Source organism: Neolamprologus brichardi, chromosome 3 (assembly GCF_056152115.1).
Source record: "Neolamprologus brichardi isolate AB-2024 chromosome 3, ASM5615211v1, whole genome shotgun sequence".
Lineage (NCBI taxonomy): Eukaryota > Metazoa > Chordata > Actinopteri > Cichliformes > Cichlidae > Neolamprologus > Neolamprologus brichardi.
Genome location: NC_142106.1, coordinates 30,195,006 through 30,222,144, shown reverse-complemented (window position 1 = coordinate 30,222,144; position 27,139 = coordinate 30,195,006). Strand labels below are relative to the sequence as shown.

The window sequence follows — 27,139 nt, the reverse complement described above, 5'->3', positions numbered from 1 at the left end:
CCTGTGGAACAATCGCGACTTAGACAGGGGTCTGCCCAGAATTCCAGAGTAGAACCTCACAAAAAGCTGGTCTGTCTTCCTAAACGACCAGATATGCAAGACATGCTGTGACAAAACACAGAGATGGCACAGGGCAACCTGGCTCGCAGCTGCCTCCTTCTCTAGGTCCCCAGTGGAAGATGTTCGTAACTCAACTGACTTCAACAGGTGGACTTCCGATGGGGCCATCAATAGGAATGCAGGGTTGGGCCAGAGGATCACCCCTTTCCCATCCAGTAACCAGCAGCAATGCCTGTGTACTGACAGAGCTCATTAATCCACCTGGTATACTTCATGGCCAGCAAAAAAGTGTTTTTCAGGGACAGACATTTCAGATCAGCAACCTCCAGCAGCTCAAAAGCACAGCAATGAAGGACCAGGTCCAGGAATCACAGGGGAAACGGGGGTCCAGTCCTTCTACTTTTAAGTCACTGGGTTTCCGTCTGAAACTGGGAAATTAAGCAAGAGTCAACCTCGCGAAGTGCTGAGCGGTCAAGAGAACAGCCTTGATTGCTGCCACCATGCCTCGCAGGGTAACTGCACATTTATCACCTCCAGCTGGGACTGCAGAAACTGCAGGATCATGTCAACTGTGGCCTCATGGGGGTCCCGCTAGTGGACCGCACAAGGAGGCCAACAGCCACCAGCAAAAGGATTAGCAGTCCTGGTGGTTGATGTAAAAGACTCCTGTAATGTTCTTACTTCTGGATCAGGCAGCCCTAAAGCATGGAGCCTCTCCCTCTCAGTGTACAGGTATTAGGAGCCTGATTATTGCTGTGTGGCTTTTTTGGTCTCCTTTTTCGGCACAGGTAGGTGGGGCAGCAATTCACTGAGTCTCTGGCACACCTGCTACTTCTCAGACGCTTTCATCAGAAGCGTTCTTAAGGAGCTGCACAATGGTTGTCTAGTGCCGTATTGTTCTTTTCAGGGATGTCTGTGTAACTGTTCGCCCGCCTACCGGAGCTTGTGGAGATCATCTTCTCCGAGTCCATACGGAGATTCAGTTCACATCCTAGCACCTCATCTCTCAGTCTCCCTCCGTGCCACTCAAGTCTGGCTTCTAATAAATTACCCGGAATCTGTATGTCAGACTGTATCAAATAAGCTCTCCAACTCTCATTTATTTTCCCGTTTATGTTCTTTTCAGTTTCCGGCAAAACACCCCTAACATGATTCTCCCTCTCCCCTGAGATCAAGTGCGCCACCAGTATTTTTTTGCCCTGCACGTCCTGGCTCCGTGTTTCCATACATGTCCTGATTTCTAAATACGCTCCTTCCCTGTATATAGCCCTTCACTGTAAATAAACTTCCTTCACTGCAACCCCCGAGCCTCCATGTTTTCTGCTCCATGAGTCCACCCGTAGTTACACCTACCAACAGGCTGTCAGCCTGAGCCCTGCTTGGAAAAGATGGAACAGTAGCTGACAGCTGGTAACTGTGCAGGGGCAGGTCTAGCAAAGTTTTGCCAGGGGGCCAGGTAGGGCATTAACAGGGAAAGGGGGGCACAAAGAAATACTTTTCTTTCTTATTATCATTTAAAATGTCTAGCTTTTAATAAATAATTATCTGAATCTTACAACCAAAGTTTTTATCTGATGTAACATGTATAGAAATCATACATATACCAACAAGACAGTGTACGTCACTGTCACAAAAGTGTCTGTTTTCATTCAAAGGCTTTATGGCTTTTCCTGTAATACCTGGTGGGCCGGTCTCTAGTCAAAATGCCCGGGCCGATTTTTTGTCCCAGTCCAGCCCTGTGGAGGAGGGAGTATGGAAGGAAGGCAAAAGGGTTCGCCAGATTGTCACATGCAAGGGGAGGGACATCGTTCTGCAGATGAACAGATGGAAAAATGTTGACTCCCTGGAAAAAAAAAGTTGATTTCTGCCCTGTCTGTTCTGACGATGACATGGTGTCCCTGCAGACACGACAGAACTTGCTTGAGTGCCAGGATGACAGCTTGCAGCTCCAGCACATTTATGTCTGAGACACCCAATGACTGATCTAACAGCTGTTGAGCCGAGAGCCTTCATGGACTGTACACCAACATGTTGGTGAGTCATCTGTGAGGACCAACTGGCGATAAGTCACGGGACCCATCTCTTGGCTTGTCAAGTACCCTCCACCAATGGAGAGCTTGATGGAGCCCCTGTGAGACCCCCACTGTTGAGACTATGTTGAAACATGCTTTAGTTTCTCACATTTTTATGCAATCTTTGTTCACCCTACTGAATTAAAGCTGAAAGTCTAAGTTTCATTTAAAACAAATTCAGGGGTTTGGATGGGGTGTGAGTAAAGAATGTACATATTACTATTAATTAGCAGATGCCTCAACCTGTAGATGATAGTAATATGAGTCTAGTGGTGCACGCCACCCCCTCCCCGTTTGTTCTTTGTTTCTCTGAGCAGCCTGCAATGACTGCATGTGTGTAAAAGACTGTTGCTGGTTTATTTTTATCTGCTGAAAATCAGACACCACAAAATTTCTGTCTGGGCCTCCAAGAAAAGAGGAAATACAGCCTGTGGTTTCAGCCTGAAGTCTAATATTTGTCTTCTTTAAAGTCAACACAGCACAGTGGAAATGTGCAGGTATGACAATGTGTGAAAACAGGTTAAAAGTAGCTTTATTGTGGTGATGACACATGCTGGACTAAAGCATAAATAAAGCATGTGGGCATCAAGAGAAACGGTGAAAAGCTTGTTTCTCACGCTCATGTCTTTAAGAGTCTCTGCACGGACGTGCTGTAAATGTTCATTTATCTCTGAAATAAATAAAATCATCCATCACTCTCTCTGTCCACAAAATCATATACAGACATGTTTTTCTTCTTACTGCAACTTCCAAACAGGCCAGTTCCACACAGTATAAAGCAAAACGACAAGGTATAATCACTGCTTTGTAACCAGCCAGTAAATCATCTATACCTAATTCCATGCCGGTGAAAATTACCAAAAATACAGAGGGCATTAAGAGACTAATGCCTGTGACTCAATTTCGTATCAGTGATATATCAGCCCTTGTCACCCTTACTTGCGGCCAGCATAATGACATGATGAAATATTTAAAAAAATTATTATTCAAAACATTGTTTAATATGAAGGCAATAGGCAGAGTGTTACAGGTATAGCTCTAAAGAATGTAGCATCATAGGCAGTGTAGTCCGTGCTGCAGGGAGAATGGACTGCCATATCCATTATGTGTCTGTGAGCGAGGGAGGGAGAAAAAGGAGAGTGGAAAAGTACGAGTTGTCACGACCCCAAACGGGAGATGGAAGCATGTAAATGTAATAATAACCACTGCAGCCAAAAGGTTTTCGGCTACGATCCCGACATGGAACCCAATGTATTAGCCAGAGGTCCGTTTACTACGGACCTGTTTTTAGACGCGCGGAAGAGTTTTCTAAACTAGATCGCTGCAAAAAGTTAAGACCTTATGTCCAGCCTACTGTTACTCGTTTTACATTAAGATTTAAAAATCTAGTTGCTATTGGTATGGCGAGTAACCTTCAGTATTAGTAATATATCACACAGCAATAGTGCATTCATGTAAAAAGCATGATAATATATTAAGTAATCCAAAGTATTCAGAATATGTTACTCTCATTGAGTAACGTAACGGAATACATTACCAAATGTACAAAAAATGTACAAATAAGCTGCAAATAAGCTAAAACCAGGAAGTTACACTTTAATGTATTTTACCTTTCCAACCTTGGTGGGAAGGAGAACCACACCTGCTGTTAAACAATCTAAAACAGTTTGATATCTGCATGTTCATGAGTGTGTGTAGATGATACTGCAACAAACTTTAATCATAAACTTCACAAGAAAGTGTTTGACAGAATGAAGGATGGAGGCTGTGTTTGCATGCTTTAACAATGATTAATTCTATACACTGTCTTGTGTTTTGAGTGAGAAACTGAGGTACACGACTTACTCAAATGGAGGGGACTAGCCAATCACAAAGTAACGACACCTTAAAGCAGGGATGTCGAACACCAGGCCTCGAGGGCCGGTGTCCTGCAGGTTTTAGATCTCACCCTGGGTCTACACACCTGAATTAAATGATTAGTTCATCACCAGGCCTCTGGAGAACTTCAAGACATGTTTAGGATGTCATTTAGCCATTTAAATCAACTGTGTTGGATCAAGGACACATCTAAAACCTGCAGGACACCGGCCCTCGAGGCCTGGAGTTCAATACCTGTGCCTTAAAGCATTCACTGCTTTGTTGTCCTTCTGGACTCTAATTCTCTCACCCCAACCGGTCGCAGCAGATGGCCGCCCCTCCCTGAGCCTGGTTCTGCCGGAGGTTTCTTCCTGTTAAAAGGGAGTTTTTCCTTCCCACTGTCGCCAAAGTGCTTGCTCATAGGGGGTCATACGATTTTTGGGTTTTTCTCTGTATCTATGAAGTGCCTTGAGGCGACTTTTGTTGTGATTTGGCGCTATATAAATAAAATTGAATTGAATTGAATTGAATTAATGTGGGCGGAGCCTATAGTAGCTGTCACAGCGTGAAAGATGAGGTCCACCTAGACAGGTCATAGAGAGACAGACAACCATTCATTTTCACATTCACACCTGCAGGCAATCACCTGAATCCCCAGTAAACATAATAATATATGACTTTGGAATATGGGAGGAAGTCAGAGTACCTGGAAAGAACCCAGACAGAGGAAGAACATGCAAACTCCACACAAAAAGCTCCAGTGGGTGAATTCAAACCTAAAACCCTTGTGCTGTGAAACAACTATAGTAACCACTGTACCTCAGTGCCACCCATCTATCTTATTGTTTAAAGTGTGAGTAGATTCTCAGTCATCCAGGTCAACATAGTCTAAGGAGTTTGGAAAGAATGTGACTAAACGTGTTTAAGTGTCTTGAAGACATGTCACCTCTCATCTAAGAGGCTTCTGCACTTCTAAAAGCAAACGATGGAGAGTCCTGAGTATTTTTACCTTAGTGGGGGTTATCTAAGAGAGTATACACAGAGTGAGTGAGTTTGGTGGTCAGAAACTGACAACTCATTCTGGGAAAACAGCATTCATGTATGGCATAATAAATGACTGTGGAGGTCCACAAACATAGGCTGCTAAGATGACTCAAGATAAAATATTCCAACATTACGATGATCCACAGCACACTGCACAAATCACATAAAAGTCTCTGAGAATAAAACATAATTATGACCTTATACATGATAGAATTGTTTATAAATTAGAATTAGTATTATATATAAATATATAATTTTGACCTGATAAAATATGTCACCTGACCTGAAACAACAGGAGGTAAGAAGAAAACACAAGAAGCAAGCCTGCATGTTTGCAGTGGGCAGGAAATGTGAACACGTCACACAACTGCTGTGGTCAAAGCTACAGGAGCTGTTTGAGGTTTCTATAAAAGGAAAGGAAGAACAGAGAGGCCACAGTCAGAAGAAACACTCTGGTCTTATCTGTATTAAATGCAGCTTCTCTTTTTATTATTGATGTAAAGTCAAAGTGTTTGAGATCAGCTGAGGATCAGAGTGCAGCAGGGCTGGATGTGAGGATGGGGCACTCTTTGCTCTGCATGACGGGGTTATTGTGTAAGTACATTTGTGACATTGTTTGAATGGCACTGATTAATGAAAGTGTTTCTCATGTATGAGAATTGGAGTGTATCACTGGTTTGAAGTGTTTATCTGAGAGTTTGAACAAAGTATATTTGTGATGTTTATGACAGTTACAGACAAATGTTGGCTGGTTCCTTGGTTCAGTTTAGTCTGGAGTATCGTGTTGGATACACCGCTGCTTGTTGCACTTGACTCATTGTTATTGTGTAAAGTTCATATATTAATAGTGTTTTATGCACAGAAATATTTTGATGAGCAGTAACTGTGTCATGTGAAAATTAATCTTTAAAAATACTTTTGTTCATTTTGACTTTGATTTTCTGTCAGTTTGATCCTGATGATGTTTAATCTTTACTTTAGTGCTCAGTACTCTCTTCTACGTTAATGCTGAAGGTGAGAAATGTTTCTTATTCTTTTCTTCACATTTATAAAATATGTATAATTTTGCTCCGATATTTCATATTTCATGCACCATTTGTCTGTCCTCTTATCTTGTCTCTCTGTTTGTGCATTTTTATTTAAGGCACAAAATCAGTATATTAACAATGAAGTAAGTCAGATACTGTAATCACAATTTTCCTGGTTGCGATTTTGAAGCAATAACATCATCATCATCATCAACAACAACAACAACAACAACAACAACAACAACAACAACAATAATAATAATAATAATAATAATAATAATAATAATAATAATAATAATAATAATAAAAAAAAGTTAGAGGTTTAGGATTTTGCTGAAGAGGTGAGTTTCGAGAAGTTTTTTAAGGATTCCAGTTACAGGGAATTACAAATTTCATATGGAAGAGAGTTCCCAAAGGTGGGGGGCGCTGCACGGAAGACTCTGTCCCAAAGGCATTGAGGTTTGTGTGAGGGACAGAAAGCAGACTCTTGGCTTAGGACCATAGCATCCAAGACTGTGTAGTTGCAGCAGGTCAGAGATACTAAGGTGCCAGGACATTGAGGGATTTGTAAGTAAGCACAGAACAGGAAGTGAAGCAGAGACCATGGCGACGGATGATTTGACCAAGGGGGAGCATATAGATGGTGAAGAGAAGGTGTCCAAGCACAGAACCTTGGGGCACACAGTGGTTAACTGGAGCAGAGGTGGAGCTGAAGTCTCCCATGGTGACAAAGACAAACTGTGCTCTGTTGGAGAGGTTTGAGTGAAAGCAAGAGAGCAAGAGTGTTCAGGATAAGACATAAAAGGCAACTACAGGGGATTATCATGTTTAAACTGCAGCCATCAAGTAGCTCATAAAAACTGTGGTCATAAATGTAAAGATGAAAATGCAAAAATAACAGCTCAACGTAAATAAAATAAAACTTCCTGTTACAATTTAAAAGTGGACAGCTCACACGGACAAATAACAAACTCTGACTTTGTGTGTTTATGTGTTGATCTCAGTCTCACAGATCTGTGCAGTCACTCTGTTGTTTTATTCAGAATATTTATATGGTTTAATTTGTTTCATGAAAACACATTTATAATTTTCAAATTCAAACACATCATCAGGATGCAGTAAATCTTTTGACTCTTAACAGCAGCAATACAAATCAGGATAACTTCAAAATGACTTTATGCTTCCATCAATCTCTAACTTGATGTTTTTATGTGAACAGTTTCCAATAAGCCCACCATGATCCTCGAACCACCCTTGACTCAGATATACAGCAGTGAGACAGTCACTGTCAGATGTGAGATTCAGGAAAGTGATGGAAGCCATGCGATGTTTATAATGTCAACAGCCAAGTTAGAACCACCGTCAGCATCTGAATTCAGAATCAGCAGAGCTACAGAGTCTCACAGTGGAGAATACAGATGCTGCTCTTTTACAACGTGTGGTGACATCATCAGACTGACTGTATCATGTAAGTTGGACACATTTCATTCGGTAATATTGTTCTCTGTTTTATCTGTTTTATCTTAGTAGCAAAATCAGTGAAAAACAGTTTTAAATGTGGTGATAAAAAAAACACAGTTATCACCAGAGTGAAAAAACTTTGTAACATAAATATTAAACACAGATGTAATGAACTCAGTTTCTTCAATATCTGCACGTGTGTGGTTTTCACCACTGCAGCTCTGAATTATGACACAATTACTTTATTTGTTTTTATAATTTATTTTAAGTTGAACAAACATGATCAATAAATACAGAATGAGCAGAGCTGCTGTCTGACGATGGAAATACAGATGCTGAAAAAAGAAAAGGCTGATCATCAACAGAGAAGAGTTCTGTTATCACATCACAGCCCTGGTTGGGGTCGGGGATACATACAGTATGAAAAACATCTGTGTAAATTATGATGACTGATAAATGCTGCTGACTGTGCATTGGTTATGCATCTTTATGCATATATATTTATGTGATCATGATCCTTAAAACAAGTTGTATATTTAACAAAAAGGCAGATTAAAAAAAAAATCTTGATGCTAAGAGCATCCACGATCAACTGGCCTCAGATCAGCTAACAGTTATCTCTGCATTTAGGAGTACAGTATGGTGGCAAAGCGTAAAAACACTCTCACCTGATTCTTGATTCACTCTGATAAAGTTGTCATCATGTTATATACATCCAGCGTTAGCTCCTGGCTGAGACAGTTAGCTGAGATACCTGTGCTGTCCTCATGTGTGCTGCTGCCAGTTGTTGATTCTGATCTAATTTGCTTTGAAGAAACTTTTTTTTATTGTGCTGTTTGTGCCTGTTTGCATCAAGTGTGATGATCACACTGAGATCAGGGACCGACCTACGTGAGAAACCTAAGATCTATTATTAAACTCCATCCATCTTCTTAACCCATTATCAAGGGTTGTGACCTGTTAAGCACTTACTGAATTAACCTCTTAGGCCCCAACGCCCCCTGATACGGGGGCAAAAAGCAGGAGATCAGGTAGGCTTGGGGCTTAAGAGGTTAAAAAAAAACAAAACATAAATTATAAATTAATAAAAGGAAATTGATTTTTTTTTAAATTACTATTGAGTTTTTATGTTGAAATCTTTATTTGTTATATGAAAAAGTTTTCCCCGAAGCAACTGACAGTCTGATGTTTGTCTTTCCTGTAACTACAACAGCAAGTAAACCCAGAGCCACACTGACAGCACAAAGTTCAGTCATACCAGTAGGGGGCAGTGTGACACTGAGCTGCTCTGTGGAGGGCTCTGCTGGCTGGAAGTTTGACTGGTTCAGACGTGATTCACAGTTTTCTGGAGCTCAGAAAATAGGAGCTGGAACATCAGAGCACACTATCAGTATTTCAGAAGGAGGCATCTATTACTGCAGAGGAGGAAGAGGAGATCCAGTATTTTCCACAGAGGACAGTGCTGCAGTTACAATTCAGAAACAAGGTGAATGTTTATAGTTTTTTTCTGAAATGCAACAAATTCATGATTAAATTAAAGTAAGACTTGATATATTTAAATTTATTTTTTCTCCTACTTGGTTTGTTTCTGTTTATTTGTTTGTTGAACAGTTTTAGCTGCTGTGAAACTGCAGCACAGCTGGTCTCAGATATTCACTGGTGAGATAATCACTCTCAGATGTGAGATTCAGGGAGGTGAAGGAAAGGTGTGGAAATATGAATGGACAGCACCAAACACAAACAGCCCTCCAACATCCAGTGAATACAGGATCAGCAGAGTTTCAGTGTCCCACAGTGGAGACTACAGATGTCGGGGTAGCAGTGACTATCTCTTAACAGGATGGAGTGATGCTTTCAGACTGACAGTTTCATGTAAGTTGGACCATGATTCATGCTGACATTTAATGTTTTAATGTTTAAATCTGTCTTAACAGGAAAACTCCAACAATGATCCAGCTGTCTGCAGGCAGCTCAGGACAACAGTTTTTCTCACTGTGCAAACAGAAAGGAGAGACACCATGGAGGCTCTTAAAATATTAGCAATTTAATTTATAATGTACAGAGATGACAGTTTGATAAGAGGATGATAAATCAGTGAACTCTACAGTATAGTTTGGTGGACTGTGACATCTGGCATAGGAACAATATTTACTCATTATTTTCTGGTATTTAAAAGATAAATCTTTAAAGTGTGCTAAATACTATAAGAAATTTTGTCCTGACATAAGTAATTAGTTACTATTTTCCCTTTTCCTGTAACCTGTACAGCAAGTAGACCCAGAGCCACACTGACAGCACAAAGTTCAGTCATACCAGCAGGGGGCAGTGTGACACTGAGCTGCTCTGTGGAGGGCTCTGCTGGCTGGAGGTTTGACTGGTTCAGACGTGATTCAGAGTTTTCTGTAGCTCAGAAAATAGGAGCTGGAACATCAGAGCACACTATTAGTATTTCAGAAGGAGGAATCTATTACTGCAGAGGAGGGAGAGGAGATCCAGTTTTCTCCACAGAGGACAGTGCTGCAGTTACAATTCAGAAACAAGGTGAGGGTTAAATTATGTCGTGAAATAAAACAAATTCAAGATTTTATTAAAGTAACACTTTATAACTATATTTTTTAAATGTATTTTTTTTTACTGTTGATTTGTTTTTAAAAATTTGTGTTTATTTATTTGTTGAACAGTTTTGGCTGCTGTGAATCTGCAGCACAGCTGGTCTCAGATATTCACTGGTGAGACAATCACTCTCAGATGTGAGATTCAGGGAGGTGAAGGAAAGGTGTGGAAATATGAATGGACAGCACCCAACACAAACAGCCCTCCAACATCCAGTGAATACAGGATCGGCACAGTTTCAGTGTCCCACAGTGGAGACTACAGATGTCGTGGTTGCAGTGACTATCTCTTCACAGGATGGAGTGATGCCTTCAGACTGACAGTTACATGTGAGTTGGACCATGATTCATGCTGACATTTAATGTTTTAATGTTTACATCTGTCTTTGTCACGATGAGTTGTGTAGCTGGCAGTGGCTGGACCCAAGTGCAGGACTCGGAGACAAAACATTAACTTAAATGGCAGCATTAATTGCTGGTGCGACAAAACTGGGAATACATAAACAAAACACAAACTAACTAGACTGAAGATGCATAGCGTGGCATGACTTAACCTGGAGACAGTCGACGAAGAATACACACACAACAAACGTGGAGGACCCAATAACTGGCAGGGAAAAACACAGGGCTTAAATACATACTGAGGTGATTAGGGAATGTCAAACAGGAGGAGAACACAGCTGGGAGTCATCTGACATGACAAGAAAAAGGGGAGGCAAAACTCAACACACTGACATAGTAGACTTTCAAAGTAAAACAGGAAACTTAACAGACGCGGACTAAATTAGGGGATACAGTTGACAGAGAACAAGGGACACACTGGCAGAAATGACTGTACACTAAACAAAGTAGCACAGAACCACAACCTAAGAACTAGAACACAAGAAATGCCAGGGAACTAAGGAGCTAGGAATACTAGTGACAGAAATCAAAGCTAAGAGAATCAAAACACATCATGAAATCAAGGATAACTAATACAAACAGGAAAACACTGAATCCACAGACTCAGGACCGTGACAGTCTTTTTTTTTTTTTTTTTTTTGCCTGTCCCATTTGGTTCTTTAGCCGTCAGAATTGTTGTCTGAAGACCAACAAGGATACCCAATGGATTTATTTTGCCAAATGGATCATCATGGCATTGCCGTATTGGTCCATTTGATCAACCTTTGCTTTTTATTATTTATTTTATTTTATTTTCAGTTGTTACAGACGGGACAGACATGAGTGAAGGATAGGAAAGGGAGAAAGAAAGAGGAAGGAAAAGAAAAACAGAAGGGGAGAGAGACAGTGAGAAAGGGGGGAAAAAATATCTCCGGGATCACCTGTTGAGAGAAAAAGAGTAGAAAACAAGCAACAAAACAAAACAAAACAAAGCAACATACTATACACAACACCATCGCATTAATCTAGCTAAGTGTAAACAGCAGCAAATACCAAATATTGAACGTTGTTGTGCAGCACGCAGGACAGACAGCGCACAATGTGCTTTGAAGTAGCAGCCAAGAAAGGTGTGATTCAAGTCTACGAACAGCGAACACCTGTGTGCACACCTGTGTGGATCGGCGCGCTTGTATTCAAATGGTTTCCCCATGTAATTGTAACCAACTTTAAGGTATAAAGGTGAATTACAGCGCAATAATTACTTGGGCTTGTAATAAGACCCTGGCCAGAATCAGAAGACACCAAATTCGTATGGAGCCAAAGTATTGAGCAGCAATAATGACCTGGACACAATGTTAACTTTTGAGTAGCCACTCTTGTATTGTTACAAGGTATAACAGATATTTGTCCAATTTGTACAGATAAAGTAAAAAAATAAAATAAATAGTGTGCACACTCAAACAAAATAAAAGTACTCGTTGGGGCCCTTTAAGAATTTAGAGTTAAGCTGGCGATAGCCAACTTCAAAGGTCCTTGTGAGTGTAATTGGGATGTATGAGTGTGTGGTGTGTATCTTCTTTTGGGGTAGATCGTCCTCAAAGTGGTTGGCTCGCCATCTATCACAACCGGAATATCGTCCTGGTCCTTGGACTTTTCTGTCCTCTCCAAAAAACCTGACCTATAATCCAGGTCATAAAATGTACATTCTAATCAGTCTGTTTCAGATGCATTGTTTAAGGTTAAAATGTAAAATCAAAATATTGCATCAACCTCATATTCATTGCATCAACATCTTAAATCTTATCAAATCTCACAGTTATGTTGTACAACATTCAATTTTCAAATATATCAAATATGAGAACTAAACATCTAAGTTGCTCATATATGTCTCTATTCATGTAAACATTAATTAAACAATACTTATGGTAAGTAACCATTGACATTCAAAATACAATACACCATAACAGATTCAGAACTATGTGCAAATAAGCAACAAAATATACATGTGAGTTCAGTTCAGAGGTATTAAAGCAGTGTGCTTAATTTCTCCACACTATAGGCCTATTCGTGAGAGAGAAATGCACTAAAAATTACCCTCTAGGTTACTTTAAACTCACAGTGAACTGACTAAAACTAGCTTTAGAGCAGCTAAGAACATGTTGCTCACCGTTGCTCTGTTTCACAAAAGCCCAACACACACTGGTGTCGGAATTGCAGCAGCTCTCCGGATGAAAGGTGAGTGGTTAGCCTGTGAGACACCGAGCTAGCATTAGCGTGATCACGACGGTAAGTCTCCACAAGTTTTTTTCTTCGGAATAACACTTGTCTTACCGACGTTGCTTCTCTCCTTCATCCAGCCACTCGACTCCGGATTTCCAGCAGGTAAGTATGCTGGCTTCCTTTCCTCTCAATTCTGAGTTTTTCCCTCTCTTTTGTCCGTGGATTTCTCGGTTTGAGTATCAGATGCCTCCACTCCTCTTGCTGAGATGAGAAAAAACCCGGGAACTCCATGCACCTTCACCTCACTTCCTGGCTGACAGGGTCAATGCGGCCTGGGTAGGCTCTGATTGGTTGCTGAGCTAGTTGCCCTCACGTGGGGTGAAGTGAGAGGTGCATTCAATGGTCATAGGAAATATGACGCTTTGTTGGTGTGGACAGTTAAAATAAAGAGAATAAATACTCTTTCTTCTCTATCATTGGTGTAAATGTGTTGTTTTTTTCATCTGGGCTACATAATGGTCTGCAAGAGGATGTAGAGAGCCATAGCCCTGTCCCCCAGGGCATGAAGCAGGCATGGGGGAGATCCAGGCCCCAGACATCCAGAGGCCCCAGAGTGCAAGAGCCCAAGGAGGACCACCGGAGGGGCATCCGTGCCACCTTCATGGGAAGGGCTGAGGATCCCCAGACGAGGGGTCACCCAGTAGCCACCAGGCAGAAACTAGAGGGGGCTGCACCGGCGTGCCCGCCAGCCCCGCCAGCAGCCAGCTGTGCCAGAGTGAACCGAGCCGCAGGCACAGAGGCCGGAGGCCCGAGGGCCCTCCGCGCCCCGGAAGAGGCCTGACCGAGCAGCAGGCGCCAGGCCCCGCCAAGTAGCCACCGGGAGTGAGCTGGCACATGACCTGAGCGCCCAGCCCCAGACACCAAGAACCAACAATGCACCGACCCCTGAGGGCATCAGTCACCGGCAGGGAGTGTGGTGAGGGGAGATCGGCCTCCACACTTGGAGGGCCTGGGAGTTCCCAGAGAGGTGGAGTCTAAGACCCGACCTGACATATAGACACAGACAAACAGGCACACACAGACACAGACATGCATTCCCACCCTCATGCACACATATACAAACACTCAGCACTCACCCAACGTAGGAATAAACGTAAATGGACATGTACACACAATCACACTCCCCAAACATACTCTATACCCCGGGTCCAGGTATCCTCGCCCCCAGAGGGGGAAACGGCACCCAGACCCAAGAGATGTTACCCTTCCCTCCGGGGTGGAGGCAAGCAGACCGCCCCAGGCTCCGCAGCAGCAGGGAGGCCAATCGGACAGCCAGCATCTCTTCCCAGCCCCCCTGCCCCGATGGCTAGCAGAGAACGGGGGTGTGTTAAGACCCCATACCCTCCTCCTCCCGCTCAAGTGTAGTGTTGCTGCGTGTTGCTCTAAAGTGTATTTAAAACAAGGGAGAGCATGGTGCTGCTGCCAGAGAGCAGCAGGTGTTAGCACGGCCCCTCCCGAGAACCCTCAATGTCTACATGGATTTAAAATTGAGAGGTGGGCACCGGCGCCAGAGGTAGGTTTGAATACACAGACCGTCTACTGGATGCCGTTAGCGTGCCCACCCTCAAGGCCCTATATATATATATATATGTGTGTGTGTGTTATGAGAGTGTAAGTAATGTGGATGTCTAAGTTGTGAGATAAAATTGAGGCACAGGTGGCCAGAAGAGGACAGAGGGGGGGGGGGAATGTCTCCCCTGCACCCTGGTGACACACCCGCACCCCAAAGCCCTACCTGTGTGGGTGGGTGTGGTGGAGCGGAAAGAGGGAGGCAGCCGGGGATGGGGAGGAAAAGAAGGGAGGGGAGGGTGTCCCTCCCTAGGGCCAGCTCCCCCGCTGACCCCAATAGGCACCCCCGTCCTCTGGTATCCACCAAGGCAAGGGAGCCCAGGCCCATCCAGACCGGGGCCTACGGCAGCAGCACCGCCAAGCCCCACAGGACCCGGGGCAGCCCACCCCACCACAGAGGAAACTGTACCCACCCCAACATTCAATCATCTCCCAGACTACACAAGACACAGACACCCAGGTTAAGTTTATTCTCCACCTCTCCTATGTCTCTCCCCCACCTGCAGAGTGGACTCCTGCAAAGATGGAACAACCTCCCTGCCAGTTGAAGAGCCCCCCGGTTAGGCCGATGCACAAGAGGCCCCCCGCGCCAGGGCTGAGCCCCCGTGCACCCACCCGCCCACAACCTCGGCGACACACCGACGAGGACCGAAGCCTCCAAGGCCCAGCCAGAGCCCCAGCACGGGGCCGTGACAGTCTTAACAGGAAAACTCCAACAATGATCCAGCTGTCTGCAGGCAGCTCAGGACAACCGTTTTTCTCACTGTGCAAACAGAAAGGAGAGACACCATGGAGGCTCTTAAAATATCAGCAGTTTAACCATCATTTGTGTTCCGGTCAAATGTTACTGAATTGAAAGTTTTATCGCTGGGAAATTTATTTAATTTGAGCAGATTGACCTAATTTTCCATAACTTTGTCCACAAAGAGGATTTCAGCAGACACTAAAAAACTGCATTACATGTGTTCCTGGTCAAAAATGTTCAATCATTAGAAATGGATGGAGGACACAACAAGACAATACATACGCACACACACACACACACACACACACACACACCTGTCCCCACCTGAAATTCAAGATGGGCTTTCAGCTGTAAAACGGCAAAAACACTTAGCAGGAGAGTCAAAAGAATACACACTCACACTGGCTTTGGGAATTCCACAGCGTGTTCTTTAATAACCCTTCTCTTCGTCAACCATATAAGCCCGGTTGAACGGCTGCAGATTAACAAACATAGGGCACAGTGTTCGTACAACCCATAACGTTGCAAAAAAAGGTGTCTGGAGAGGTAAAACATAAAATCCGTCCCTCCTCATGCACTAGCGTGCAAGCACATGTCCACGCGATCACAGAGAGCAGTGGCGCATACTGATGACAACATTAACCCTCGACTTGTGCTGTCTTAAAGAGACACCACACCATTGTGACTGTTACAGCATATATGGGTCTTTTGATTTTGAGTGATGTGTACAGATCCAGAAATTAATTTGCCAGCAGTTTATGGGATGCAGAGTAGTGGGACAATTTTTCAGGCCATCATGTCACTAGAGAAGTTTTACATGTTGTTGTGGGTGATTAACTTTGACAACAGTGATACAAGACCAGGGCGTTGTTGACAAGACAAATCTGCAGAGATCAGAGAAATTTGGGACAAGTGTGTGGAGCAGCAGCCACTTATCCATATCCCAAGTCTAAATGTGACAGTGGATGTGCGTCTGGTTGCTTTAGGTCCTGAAGCAACCAGACGCACATCCACTGTATATACTGTTTGAAAGGGCAGCATCCCCTTTCAAACAGTATATGCCAAACAAGCTTTCTAAATATGGCATAAAGATTTGGGCAACATGTGATGCCAGGACAAGTTATACCTGGAACATGCAGGTTTATACTGGGAAACCTGCAGACGGTGTTGCTGAAAAGAACCAAGTGAAGGATCTGAAGATGATTGGAGGTCTCAGAGACATAAGTTGATAATTTCTTCATCTCCTGCACTCTTGATCAGGAGCTGTGTCAGAAGCAAATTTAACTTTGGGATCGTTTCCTCTACAAAGAAATTAAATATGCCTCATCAGATTGACCAGCAACACCACAGGTGTTACTTTGTGACTGTATATATATATATATATATATATATATATATATATATATTAAATGGTTTCAAAACAAATGTTCTTGGTAACTTTGACCAAAATGAGTCTGTGATAAACAGCATATTATCCTTTATCTGATTATTTATTATAGTCAAAATAACCTGAAAATTATGTTTTTCACAACTCAAAGGTGCATAAACTCAGATTAAGAGACAGACAGACAAGAAATAACAGACGTTCAAAAACTGTAATGTTCACAAGAACTTAAGTTGATAAAAAGACCAAACACAACAAGTGGTGATAATGAATATATTATTATAGTTTTTATGTTATTATAATTTTTATGATGATCTTAATGGAACAGCCATTTTTGACAGAACAAAAAACCCCTGTTTAACAGAAAATGAACACAACACGAGGGTTAAAGAGGAACGTACAGAGAAGACAGTTTGATAAGAGAATCATAAATCAGTGAAATATTTAATTTGTTAAACAGTCCAATGTGTCACATGCAGGGAAACTAATTTCTGTTTGTGTTTGTAGATAAATTACTCTGTGAATGTTTAAAGTGTGATCTGTACTGTCACAAGTTTATCCTTGATTATGTTTTAATGTTTTACCTATTTTGTTTCTTCAACAGCAAGTAAACCCAGAGCCACACTGACAGCACAAAGTTCAATCATACCAGCAGGGGGCAGTGTGACACTGAGCTGCTCTGTGGAGGGCTCTGCTGGCTGGAAGTTTGACTGGTTCAGACATGATTCAGTCTCTTCTAAAGCTCAGCTCATGAGAGGAAATGAAGCAAACAGAGTTATTAGTGTCTCACAAGGAGGTCTGTACCACTGCAGAGGAGGGAGAGGAGATCCAGTTTACGACACAGAGGACAGCAGTGACGTCACAGTTCAGGAAACACGTGAGTTTACTTTTTTTTTTATTTCTGCCAAGCTGAGAGATCATTGTGATCTGTGCTAACAGCTTTATCCCACACCTGTGAGTTTTTTAACCTTGAGATGAAGCAAACTCTGAGTTTTCTGTTCATTAAGATTATTTGTGAAGGTGGGAAATGGAAAAATAGATTTATTCAGTCTTATTTTTGATCTTTATATTTCTATTTGTCTCTAAGTGAAATCGAATTCTAACAGCACATTTGTTATTATTATTATATGATTCAGTAAAAGCACTAGATGTGACAATCCCTGACAATGCATTTCTTTAAATGGAGAAAATCTTGGGGGATGGCTGTTATGAGGAAAAGCAGCCCAGAAACTTTACCAGTGGCACACATGGTTGTATGCCTCAACCTTCGGTCTTTTACCCAGGCTAATCTGCCATTTTTCCTTGATTAGGTTTAGGGATTAGAGATCTGATCTGATTTTAAAATTTGGGACACATCGTCAGTAGTGGACCTTGGATTCATCAGGTGTTTCGGCCATTATCACTAGACACCCTCATCCAAGGAGGCTCTTCCAGGGTTGATCGGGCCCCGAGGGTGTCACTGGTTTATGTTAAAATTGTAATTTCTCTTCTTTTTTCTGCTGTTTAGTTTTCTACAGTTTATTTTATTCTATCTACTCACTGCAACTGAGAAATACTTACCCCTTTAACATTTATGGAGCCTCATTTCTTCAAAGGGACAGAAAAGGTGATAGAGAGAAGTAAGACAAGTAAGATAAGATAGGAGAGCACAGAGAGAACTGGAATGGGGCGCCCAATCTGGCTTCCCACACCTCCCTACCGGATCGGGCTGTACGCTCTACCTCCCCACTGCCTCCCAGAAAAGGGAAGAAGAGCGGAATATTTTCTTTTCTCACATGGCTAGCTGACTACCTTAGCTGCCCAAGTGACGTCAGCCCTTTTTAGCCATAACAAGTGACTGGTCCTCTCAGCAGTGTTAGCTAATTCTCTTATAGCCTGCTGTTGCGCCTGTCCTCTGATCCCAACCTCTCTAAACAGCTTTGCTGTTGTTCTGACAACAAAGCCCCTGCACCCCACTTCCACCGGGTGCACTTTGATCTTCCAGCCTCTGTCCTCTGCCTCAGCTGCCAAGTTGGCACACCACAGCTTCTTACGCTCAAATGCTTCCTCAGTTGCTTCCTCCCATGGTACCATCAGCTCAATGACGTACACAAGTTTTTGGGAGTTAGACCAAAGGACGAGGTCTGGTCGCAGAGTAGCTGCTACGATCTCTGTGGGTAAAATTAGACTCTGATCCAAGTCCACGTGCGTCTGCCAATCCCTGGCAACCTTCAGCGGGCCCAGGTCCGGAGTTGAGGGGCTCGTCCTCGACTTGTCTCCCTCCCAGACAGATGTTAATGAAAGCTGACGCTCCTCTTGGTTCATGAAAGAATAGAATAGAAATCATGATATTTTTCTGTTCATCATATGTTTCTATTTGTCTCCTAACTGGATATTTTTCTGTGAACAGTAGTAGTAATACAATGGCACTTTTTTTGCCCCCCCCCCCCCCCACCCCACCCCACCCCCCCCCCACCCCACCCCACACCCCCACCCCACACCTCCCACCCCTTCTCACCTAGACAAATGGTAGTAAGGTTGTTGGGCAGGAAACAGGACCTCCAGAGCAGAAGTCTTTTGTCTCTTCGAGAACTCTGGGAAGTAGCAAGGGAGTGTTAACCTTAAGGTGTGAAACAGTTGTGTACTCAGGGTAGACTAATTTTATAAATCTGACATTATCTCAGCTTGGTGCGATGCATGCAATTTATTTTAAAAACGGCACAAGTGGGAATTTCTTCTGAATGGGTAATGACGGTATGTTCACAAGCGTTTTATTTAATCAATCCCCCTAGTTTTAATTTAACTAGTTTTTCACACATATACTGGGTTTCTTTCCAGGGTTGATGCCATCATTTTATTTAAAAATCGGGATTTCGCAATGTTGAACTAAGGCAAAGCCGCCTATTGGTGGGAAACAGGACCTCCAGAGCAGAAGTCTTTTGTCTCTTCGAGAACTCTGGGAAGTAGCAAGGGAGTGTTAACCTTAAGGTGTGAAACAGTTGTGTACTCAGGGTAGACTAATTTTATAAATCTGACATTATCTCAGCTTGGTGCGATGCATGCAATTTATTTTAAAAACGGCACAAGTGGGAATTTCTTCTGAATGGGTAATGACGGCATGTTCACAAGCGTTTTATTTAATCAAACCACTAGTTTTAATTTAAGTGGTTTTTCACACATATACTGGGTTTCTTTCCAGGGTTGATGCGATCATTTTATTTAAAAATCGGGATTTCGCAATGTTGAACTAAGGCAAAGCCGCCTATTGGTGGGAAACAGGACCTCCAGAGCAGATGTCTTTTGTCTCTTCGAGAACTCTGGGAAGTAGCAAGGGAGTGTGAACCTTAAGGTGTGAAACAGTTGTGTACTGAGGCTAGACTAATTTTATAAATCTGACATTATCTCAGCTTGGTGCGATGCATGCAATTTATTTTAAAAACGGCACAAGTGGGAATTTCTTCTGAATGGGTAATGACGGCATGTTCACAAGCGTTTTATTTAATCAATCCCCCTAGTTTTAATTTAACTAGTTTTTCACACATATACTGGGTTTCTTTCCAGGGTTGATGCGATCATTTTATTTAAAAATCGGGATTTCGCAATGTTGAACTAAGGCAAAGCCGCCTATTGGTGGGAAACAGGACCTCCAGAGCAGATGTCTTTTGTCTCTTCGAGAACTCTGGGAAGTAGCAAGGGAGTGTGAACCTTAAGGTGTGAAACAGTTGTGTACTGAGGCTAGACTAATTTTATAAAGGTAGGGGGGTGTAGTAAGGTTTTTGGGCAGGAAACAGGACCTCCAGAGCATGTGTCTTTTGTCTCTTCGAGAACTCTGGGAAGTAGCAAGGGAGTGTGAACCTTAAGGTGTGAAACAGTTGTGTACTGGCATTGTTCCTGGAGAAGGTATTTAAGTGAGACCTATGCTAGGCTCAGGGTGAACTCTGCATTCGTCGCGACAACAACAACACCACATTCTTTGAGATCATCAAAACTATCATCGTTCTTTATAACATGGACATCTTAAACGGTAAGTAAAACAAAACCTATTATTGTATTTTTAAAAGTGTTATGTTAACATATTATAGGATATTCAAACTATCTTTTTCCTAAAACAAAAGCTTGATTTTTAGGAGTTCGGGAGAACGGCACAGCACCCTTTTCTTTAGAAACGGGGGCTTTCACAGATGGATCAACGTCTCTAACAGGCACAAGGTGTGTACAGAATTACGCGATTTTTAATCGTATGTATGTTTTAAGCTTGCGATTCTTTTAAATTATATAATGACAGAGTTTTTCTTTGATTTGTTCCAGGGTTAACAAACTGAGCAGGAAAACATTCAGACACCGTGACCACAGAGCCCATCCTTACAAAAGGTATGTATACAACGGGGGTGTATAATTGTGTATTTTAAAAAAAACAGCAAATGGGTTTAAACAATTCCAAATGTTCTAAAACCGTCCGTTTTACACATACAGACCCACGCCAGAGAACCTTATGTGCGGAGAACCAGGGCCGTCAGGAATACCACACACTACAAGGTAAGCATAGGTATATATAAATTAGATAAAAAGAGATAGAGAGGGAGACACGCTTATTCTGTTTGAAATGGGTACATGTATAAATGTTTTAACACATATCTATCTTCACAGACTGCAGCACAGTACCCCTCCTCATAATGATCAGGACACCGTACTCCAGACGTTTTTGGAATGTTTAAACAGTATCGACCTCCCAGAACAACAAAAACCTGGAGCTTTGTGCAACAGTGGAGAGTCAGAAGCGATCTTCATCAGCGGTCCTGCAACACCCCCGAGTGAGTGCTTGCCTCGTGATTTCTCTGATGTTTTTGAATACAGTATATCAGATTTCGATCTTGTTCATATACCCACCCCACCAGAATGTGTCAGAAATAGCATTGATTCACACGTAGATTTTGTAGACGACGGTATAACAGACTCTCAAATATCAGCGGCATATGATGCTTACATGAAGGTTTCAGACGCTCAACCTGTTGAACAGAGTCATATAGCTGCATTAGTTGATAAATTATGTTTGATTGAAGCTAGACTCAATCAATACCACCAAGAAGCACAGATACAAAACCAACAGTTTATCAAATTCATAAAAAAAGTGTGTAGTACATTAGACATCATCTGCAGCAAAATTTCAAGACCCTGACTTTTAAAATCCAGACCATGGACCCTCCAAATAAATTATTTAAGCATAATAACGGAACCTCCACTCCTGTTAGATGTTTTGACTTAGAGACTTTTATGCAGTGGGTTGAAGAAACAGATAACAAATTAGACGATATTATAGCTAGACTTAATAGTGTGCCTGCATCAGCCTCATCTGATACACATCCTTGTCAGACTGTTCCTACGCCTGCTATTGATGATGGGGCTATTGTTGTTGTTAATAATAGTGATAGTACATCAGGTGTTGCTCGGACCAATGTTGTTACTGATGCTAACCGTATTGCTGCTGCTGCTGCTGCTGCTGTTATTGAGTCTGTTACCGCTTCTACTAGTACCACAGACACACATGCGTGTCCGGGCGCCGCTGCAACACCACATACACCCTCAGTCATTGTAAATTTCTCACAAAGTGATACTATTGTGATTGAGCCCGTTGTGCAATCTGGATCTGGCAGGCGCTCCCAGCCACACATTAGAGAGATACCTAATTTTAATGCTCGCGAATTGCGTGAGCGCCTTGATTTTAGGGGTATAAGTCTTGATCATCCAGAACAAGTACCTGAGCGAGTGCGCGAGTGCTTAGCCAATGTGGTAGACCGAGCTGTGGCTGGATCTCAACAGGGCAGTGTTCTAAACGTGGTCCTGCGTGGCCCCTCGCTGGCTTCAGATGTTCAGGCTGTTTTAAACGCTGATGATCGGTATGATCCAGAGCTGTTTCTCGATCGAATTGCACAAGTTATGCAGAGTAATGATGAATCTATCGGTGATGATGAATTAGAGTTTATTGTCACGGTAGCTCAGAACAGTAGTGGTGGGGCTCGCTTAAGACTGGCACAAATCCCTTATGATGAGATTCTCTCAAAGAAAGGCAGACATTTATACACACCAAACAACACACACAACCATTTGTGCTTCTCCCTATGTATAGCACATTCATTAAACTCATCAGCCTCTGAGCTAGAAAAACTCGCTACAGCTAAACGGATGCATGCTGAAGTAGGTCTATGCGACACACAGCAAGTATCATTCACCGACGTCAGTAAATTTGAAAAGCGCTTCAACATTAAGATTGTAATCTATTACCACACAGAAGGGCGTAAACGTCTGGAATGTTTTTTCACACATGAAGAGCCAAACACAAACACGTTGATGATGTATCTCCATAATCAACATTACCACATGATTTTAAACCCAACCGCTTTTCTTGGTGCATCCTATGTGTGTAATTTCTGTTACAGTACATATAATACAGCATTACACCATAGCTGTAAACATAGATGTAACACATGTTATACACTCTGTCAACACCACAGGGGTCCCACAGTGAAATGCAGCGACTGTAACCGCATCTGCAAATCACAACACTGTTACCAGCAACACAAATTACCTGAATTAAAACATAACATGATCCCCTGTGATAATATGAAACATTGCATGCACTGTGGCACCACATATAGAGAATCCAAGAAATCGCCACACAGATGTGCCCAGCCTAGATGCGAGCACTGCCGCGAGCCTAAATTACCCGGAGACTCCGACCATCAGTGTTTCATACAGCCTGTTGAAAAACAGAAGCCTAGCGATAAATACATTTTATATGATTTCGAGACTAGGTACCACAACGGTAAACACGAGGCTAACTTTGTGTGTGCGTCTGATCTGAAGGGCAATAAGTTCACATTTAACACATTAAAGTGTGTGGAGGCGTTTGTGCAACATTACAGACGCCCAAGGTTTCGTGGGTACACTTTCATAGCACATAATGCATCTGGCTTTGACAACTACATACTCCTCGAGTACTTTGTCAGACAGTGCATAACACCTAGTGTCATAATGAGCGGCAGCCGTGTGATTTTGATGTATGACAGGGACTATGACCAGCGATGGATTGATTCGTTCAGCTTTTTGCCCATGGGCCTTGCCAAAATACCCTCTGCTTTAGGTTTTCAAGACCTGCAGAAGGGCCATTTCCCACACAGGTTTAATACGAGGGATAATGAGCATTATGTGGGCCCGTACCCAGACCCCTCCTTCTACGGCTATGAGCACATGTCTGAAAGCAATAAGGTGCGATTCATGGAATGGTACCAGGTTGCCTCACAGAATCCCTTTGATTTTCAGGCTGAACTCAGGCGTTACTGTGTTAATGATGTTGATGTACTGCGTAAAGCATGCAGCATTTATCGTGACACGTTACTGGGTTGTACACAAGTTGATCCATTCATGTATACCACCTTGGCTGCATTTAGTATGGGTGTGTATAAAACGCTGTTTCTGCCTAGAGACACGCTCGCTCTCACGTATGACGGGGCATACGTTGAGCAGAATAAGACGTTTTCTAACGTCTCTATCGAATGGCTTCAATACGTGTCCCACACCACCAACAAAGTGGTAAAACATGCTCTCAGAGGAGGCGAACAGAGGGTTGGGCCGTATTTTGTGGACGGTTTTGACCCTACAAGTAATACAGCTTATGAATTTGCGGGATGTTTTCACCACGGCTGTGTCAAATGTTACCCCGAGAGTGAAGTTAATCCTGTCAGCAAAGCATCCTATGGACTGCTGCATCGTATGTTTTGTGACAAAGTTGATTCACTGAGATCACAACACAGTGTGAGCGTAATAGTGATGTGGGAATGTGAATGGGCTGCCTTGAAGCAGACAGACCCTGCAGTTGTGGCTTTCATGCACACATACAGAAAGCCAGAACGCATGAATCCCCGAGACGCCCTTTTTGGAGGTCGCACAAATGCTATAAAGCTGTACCACAAGGCTGGTTGTGATGAAAAAATATTTTACTACGACTTCACCAGTCTCTATCCCACAGTACAGTCTAAAAAAGACTATCCTGTAGGACACCCTCAAGTCATTTACACCAACTTTGACAAGCTAGAAAATTATTTCGGCTTTGTTAAATGCACAGTGCTCCCCCCTAAGGGTCTTTTTCACCCCGTCCTTCCCTACAGGTGCCACGGAAAACTGATGTTTCCACTCTGCAGCATGTGTGCTGAAGACCAAAACCAGCATACTGCATGTGGGCACAGGGACAGTGAGCGGGTCTTGAAAGGCACTTGGGTCTCATTTGAGCTTGAAAAAGCTGTTGAGAAGGGATACAAGGTTCTTGCTATTGATGAGGTGTGGCATTTCCCCAATAAGACCGACACATTGTTTAAAGACTATGTGAAAGCCTTCCTAAAACTCAAACAGGAGGCCTCGGGGTATCCTGAACACGTCAAGACACCTGACGAACAGAAGAAGTACATAGACGAGTATTATGAGAAGGAGGGAATAATGCTAGACCCATCCAAGATTTGTGTAAATAAAGCTGTTCGTAACTGTAACAAGCTGTTGCTAAACTCGTTATGGGGTCGTTTCAGCATGAGGTCAAATATGGCATCATCAGAGCTCATTACAGACCCTTCCAGATTTAGCCAGCTAATGTTTAGCGACCAGTACGACGTGCGTCAGTTTTGTTTCATCTCTGACGACGTCGCAATGGTGCAGTGGCGGCATGCTGATGGTAGAGCTTCCCGTGTGAAGGACGTTAATGTCTTTGTCGGGGCCATGACCACTGCACACGCCAGACTCATGCTGTATGATTTGCTAGACAACTTGCAGCAGCGCGTGCTGTATTGTGACACGGACAGTGTCATTTTCACGGCACGCCCTGGCGAGTGGATGCCTCCTCTAGGTCCGTTTCTGGGGGATCTCACAAGCGAATTAGACTGTGGAGAGGGTGGTGTGGAGGATTACATAGTGGAATTTGTTTCCGGTGGGCCAAAATGCTACGCGTATCACACATCGCTGGGCAAGACCCAGGTCAAATGTAAAGGCGTGACACTGAACGCACTAAACTCAAAAGTTGTCACCCACGAATCCTTGAAAGGTTTAGTCCACAAGTTTGTAACCAATCAGACATCAGACGCACACCTAGTTGCTGTGTCTGATAGCATCAGACGCGATAAAAAGAAACTTCATTTGAAGAATAAAACCATTGTGAAAAAAGTTAAAGTTGTTTACAATAAGCGCCGTGTGCTCCCAGACTATACAACCGTACCTTATGGATTTTAAATTAGAACAGGGGTTTGACGCGCGGTTGCAGCACCCGTTCAGTATGGTGGTCAGCGGTCCCAGTAACTGCGGCAAGACTTTTTTTGTTAAAAGCATAATTGAAAATTCTTCCAGGATTATATCATGCAGCATTGACAATATTGTATATATATACTCATGCTGGCAGCCATTATATGCCCAGCTTCTTAAGATAAGAGACATAAACTTTGTTAACGGTATACCCGAATCTCTTGCTGATGACACCCTTCTTCCTGCAGAAAAGAACAATTTGTTAATTATAGACGATGTAATGAACGATGCAGCTAACAATTTAGAAGTACAAAATGTGTTCACAAAGTATGTGCATCATAGGAATTTGAGTTGTATATATCTGGTTCAGAATTTGTTTATTCAAGGAAAATCCAGTAGAACCATTTCCTTGAACACTAACTACCTAATATTGTTTAAAAATCCGAGAGATAAATATCAGGTTATGCTTTTAGGTAGGCAAATGTTTCCGGGTAATACTAAATATTTTATAGAAGCATTTAATGATGCCACATCCACAACATACGGGTATCTTTTAATAGACTATAAAGCTAAGACCCCGGACTATTTAAGACTCAGAACAAATTTACTATCAGAGCGTCCGGTTGTTTACATTCCAAAACAAAAATCAGCAAAGAGGTGAAAGGATGTCATCACGCATGCGGAGGAATCTGTCTCTGTTGGAGATGATATACAGGGCTCCTCCTACTCTACGCAGAGTTATTATTAGTAATTCAAACTTAGATTTTATCAATGCGCTGTGTGAGATAGCCTTTAATGTATTGCATGGTAACATTCCACTGACCAATCAGCAGTACAGACAGCTGAAAAAGAAAAAATCAATAATCAGACTGATTGCAGACAAAAAAATAAAAACTTTGAAAAAGAGAAAGACAATCAACCAATCTGGAGGGTTTTTACTACCGCTATTAGGGGCTGCAATCCCTTTCATAACCAGTCTGATAGCAAACAGGTGAAAATGGAACATGTGCAAAAGATGTTTTTGGTACCCCAACACCAGTTGGACTTAATAAAGCAACAGCAGCAGCAGCAGCAGCAGCAGCAAACAGGCAGCATCAGACAACAGTCTCAGAACGAGTTGGACAAGGAGATGTTACAAGTGTTACAAGATTCTGACATAGATGTGTATGAGAAGGCTAAAAAATACAGCGATATTCTCCAAAGATACCTTACCCTTGTGAGACAAGGTGCCCGTGAAAAGAATGTATTGTCTTTATCATTACCTGAACAATTTAACAGGGATGTGCAACCCCAGTCGGCGGACACATCGCCTGTTCATGGTGATGCAGGGGTGAGGGATCTTGTTGCGGAGAATGTTTTAACACACATACCTAAAAGGAGTAGGAGGAATG

At 42.6% G+C, this 27,139-nt stretch overlaps 2 protein-coding genes and 1 long non-coding RNA gene across 3 annotated transcripts in view; 2 read left to right on the top strand and 1 right to left on the bottom strand.

Moving 5' to 3' along the window:
* The first annotated feature begins 5,590 nt into the window (after nt 1-5,590).
* Nucleotides 5,591-27,139, top strand: part of LOC148104178 (Fc receptor-like protein 5) — a 35,690-nt gene continuing 14,141 nt past the window's right edge. The window contains exons 1-6 of the mRNA XM_087838286.1: nt 5,591-5,627; nt 6,015-6,047; nt 8,736-9,008; nt 9,134-9,394; nt 9,791-10,069; nt 17,098-17,357. Coding sequence (XP_087694412.1) covers nt 5,591-5,627; nt 6,015-6,047; nt 8,736-9,008; nt 9,134-9,394; nt 9,791-10,069; nt 17,098-17,357 — 1,143 coding nt within the window. The remainder of the gene's footprint in view (nt 5,628-6,014; nt 6,048-8,735; nt 9,009-9,133; nt 9,395-9,790; nt 10,070-17,097; nt 17,358-27,139) is intronic.
* Nucleotides 11,163-12,976, bottom strand: LOC148104181 (uncharacterized). The gene is made up of 3 exons (XR_015717197.1): nt 12,847-12,976; nt 12,683-12,763; nt 11,163-12,193 (listed from the first exon to the last, which is right to left on the bottom strand). It is a non-coding gene; the product is annotated as an uncharacterized LOC148104181 (long non-coding RNA).
* Nucleotides 20,481-21,802, top strand: LOC148104180 (uncharacterized). The gene is made up of 5 exons (XM_087830569.1): nt 20,481-20,496; nt 20,600-20,681; nt 20,781-20,843; nt 20,946-21,008; nt 21,120-21,802. The coding sequence occupies exons 1-5, from the start codon at nt 20,481-20,483 to the stop codon at nt 21,646-21,648; spliced, it is 753 nt and encodes a 250-aa protein (XP_087686695.1). The 3' UTR covers nt 21,649-21,802.

Excerpts from the sequence above, each read along its gene's own strand:
- LOC148104180 (XM_087830569.1), top strand. Across the intron at positions 20,682-20,780 it reads ACGTCTCTAACAGGCACAAG|GGTTAACAAACTGAGCAGGA; the intron begins GTGTGTACAGAA and ends GATTTGTTCCAG. Across the intron at positions 20,844-20,945 it reads AGAGCCCATCCTTACAAAAG|ACCCACGCCAGAGAACCTTA; the intron begins GTATGTATACAA and ends TTACACATACAG.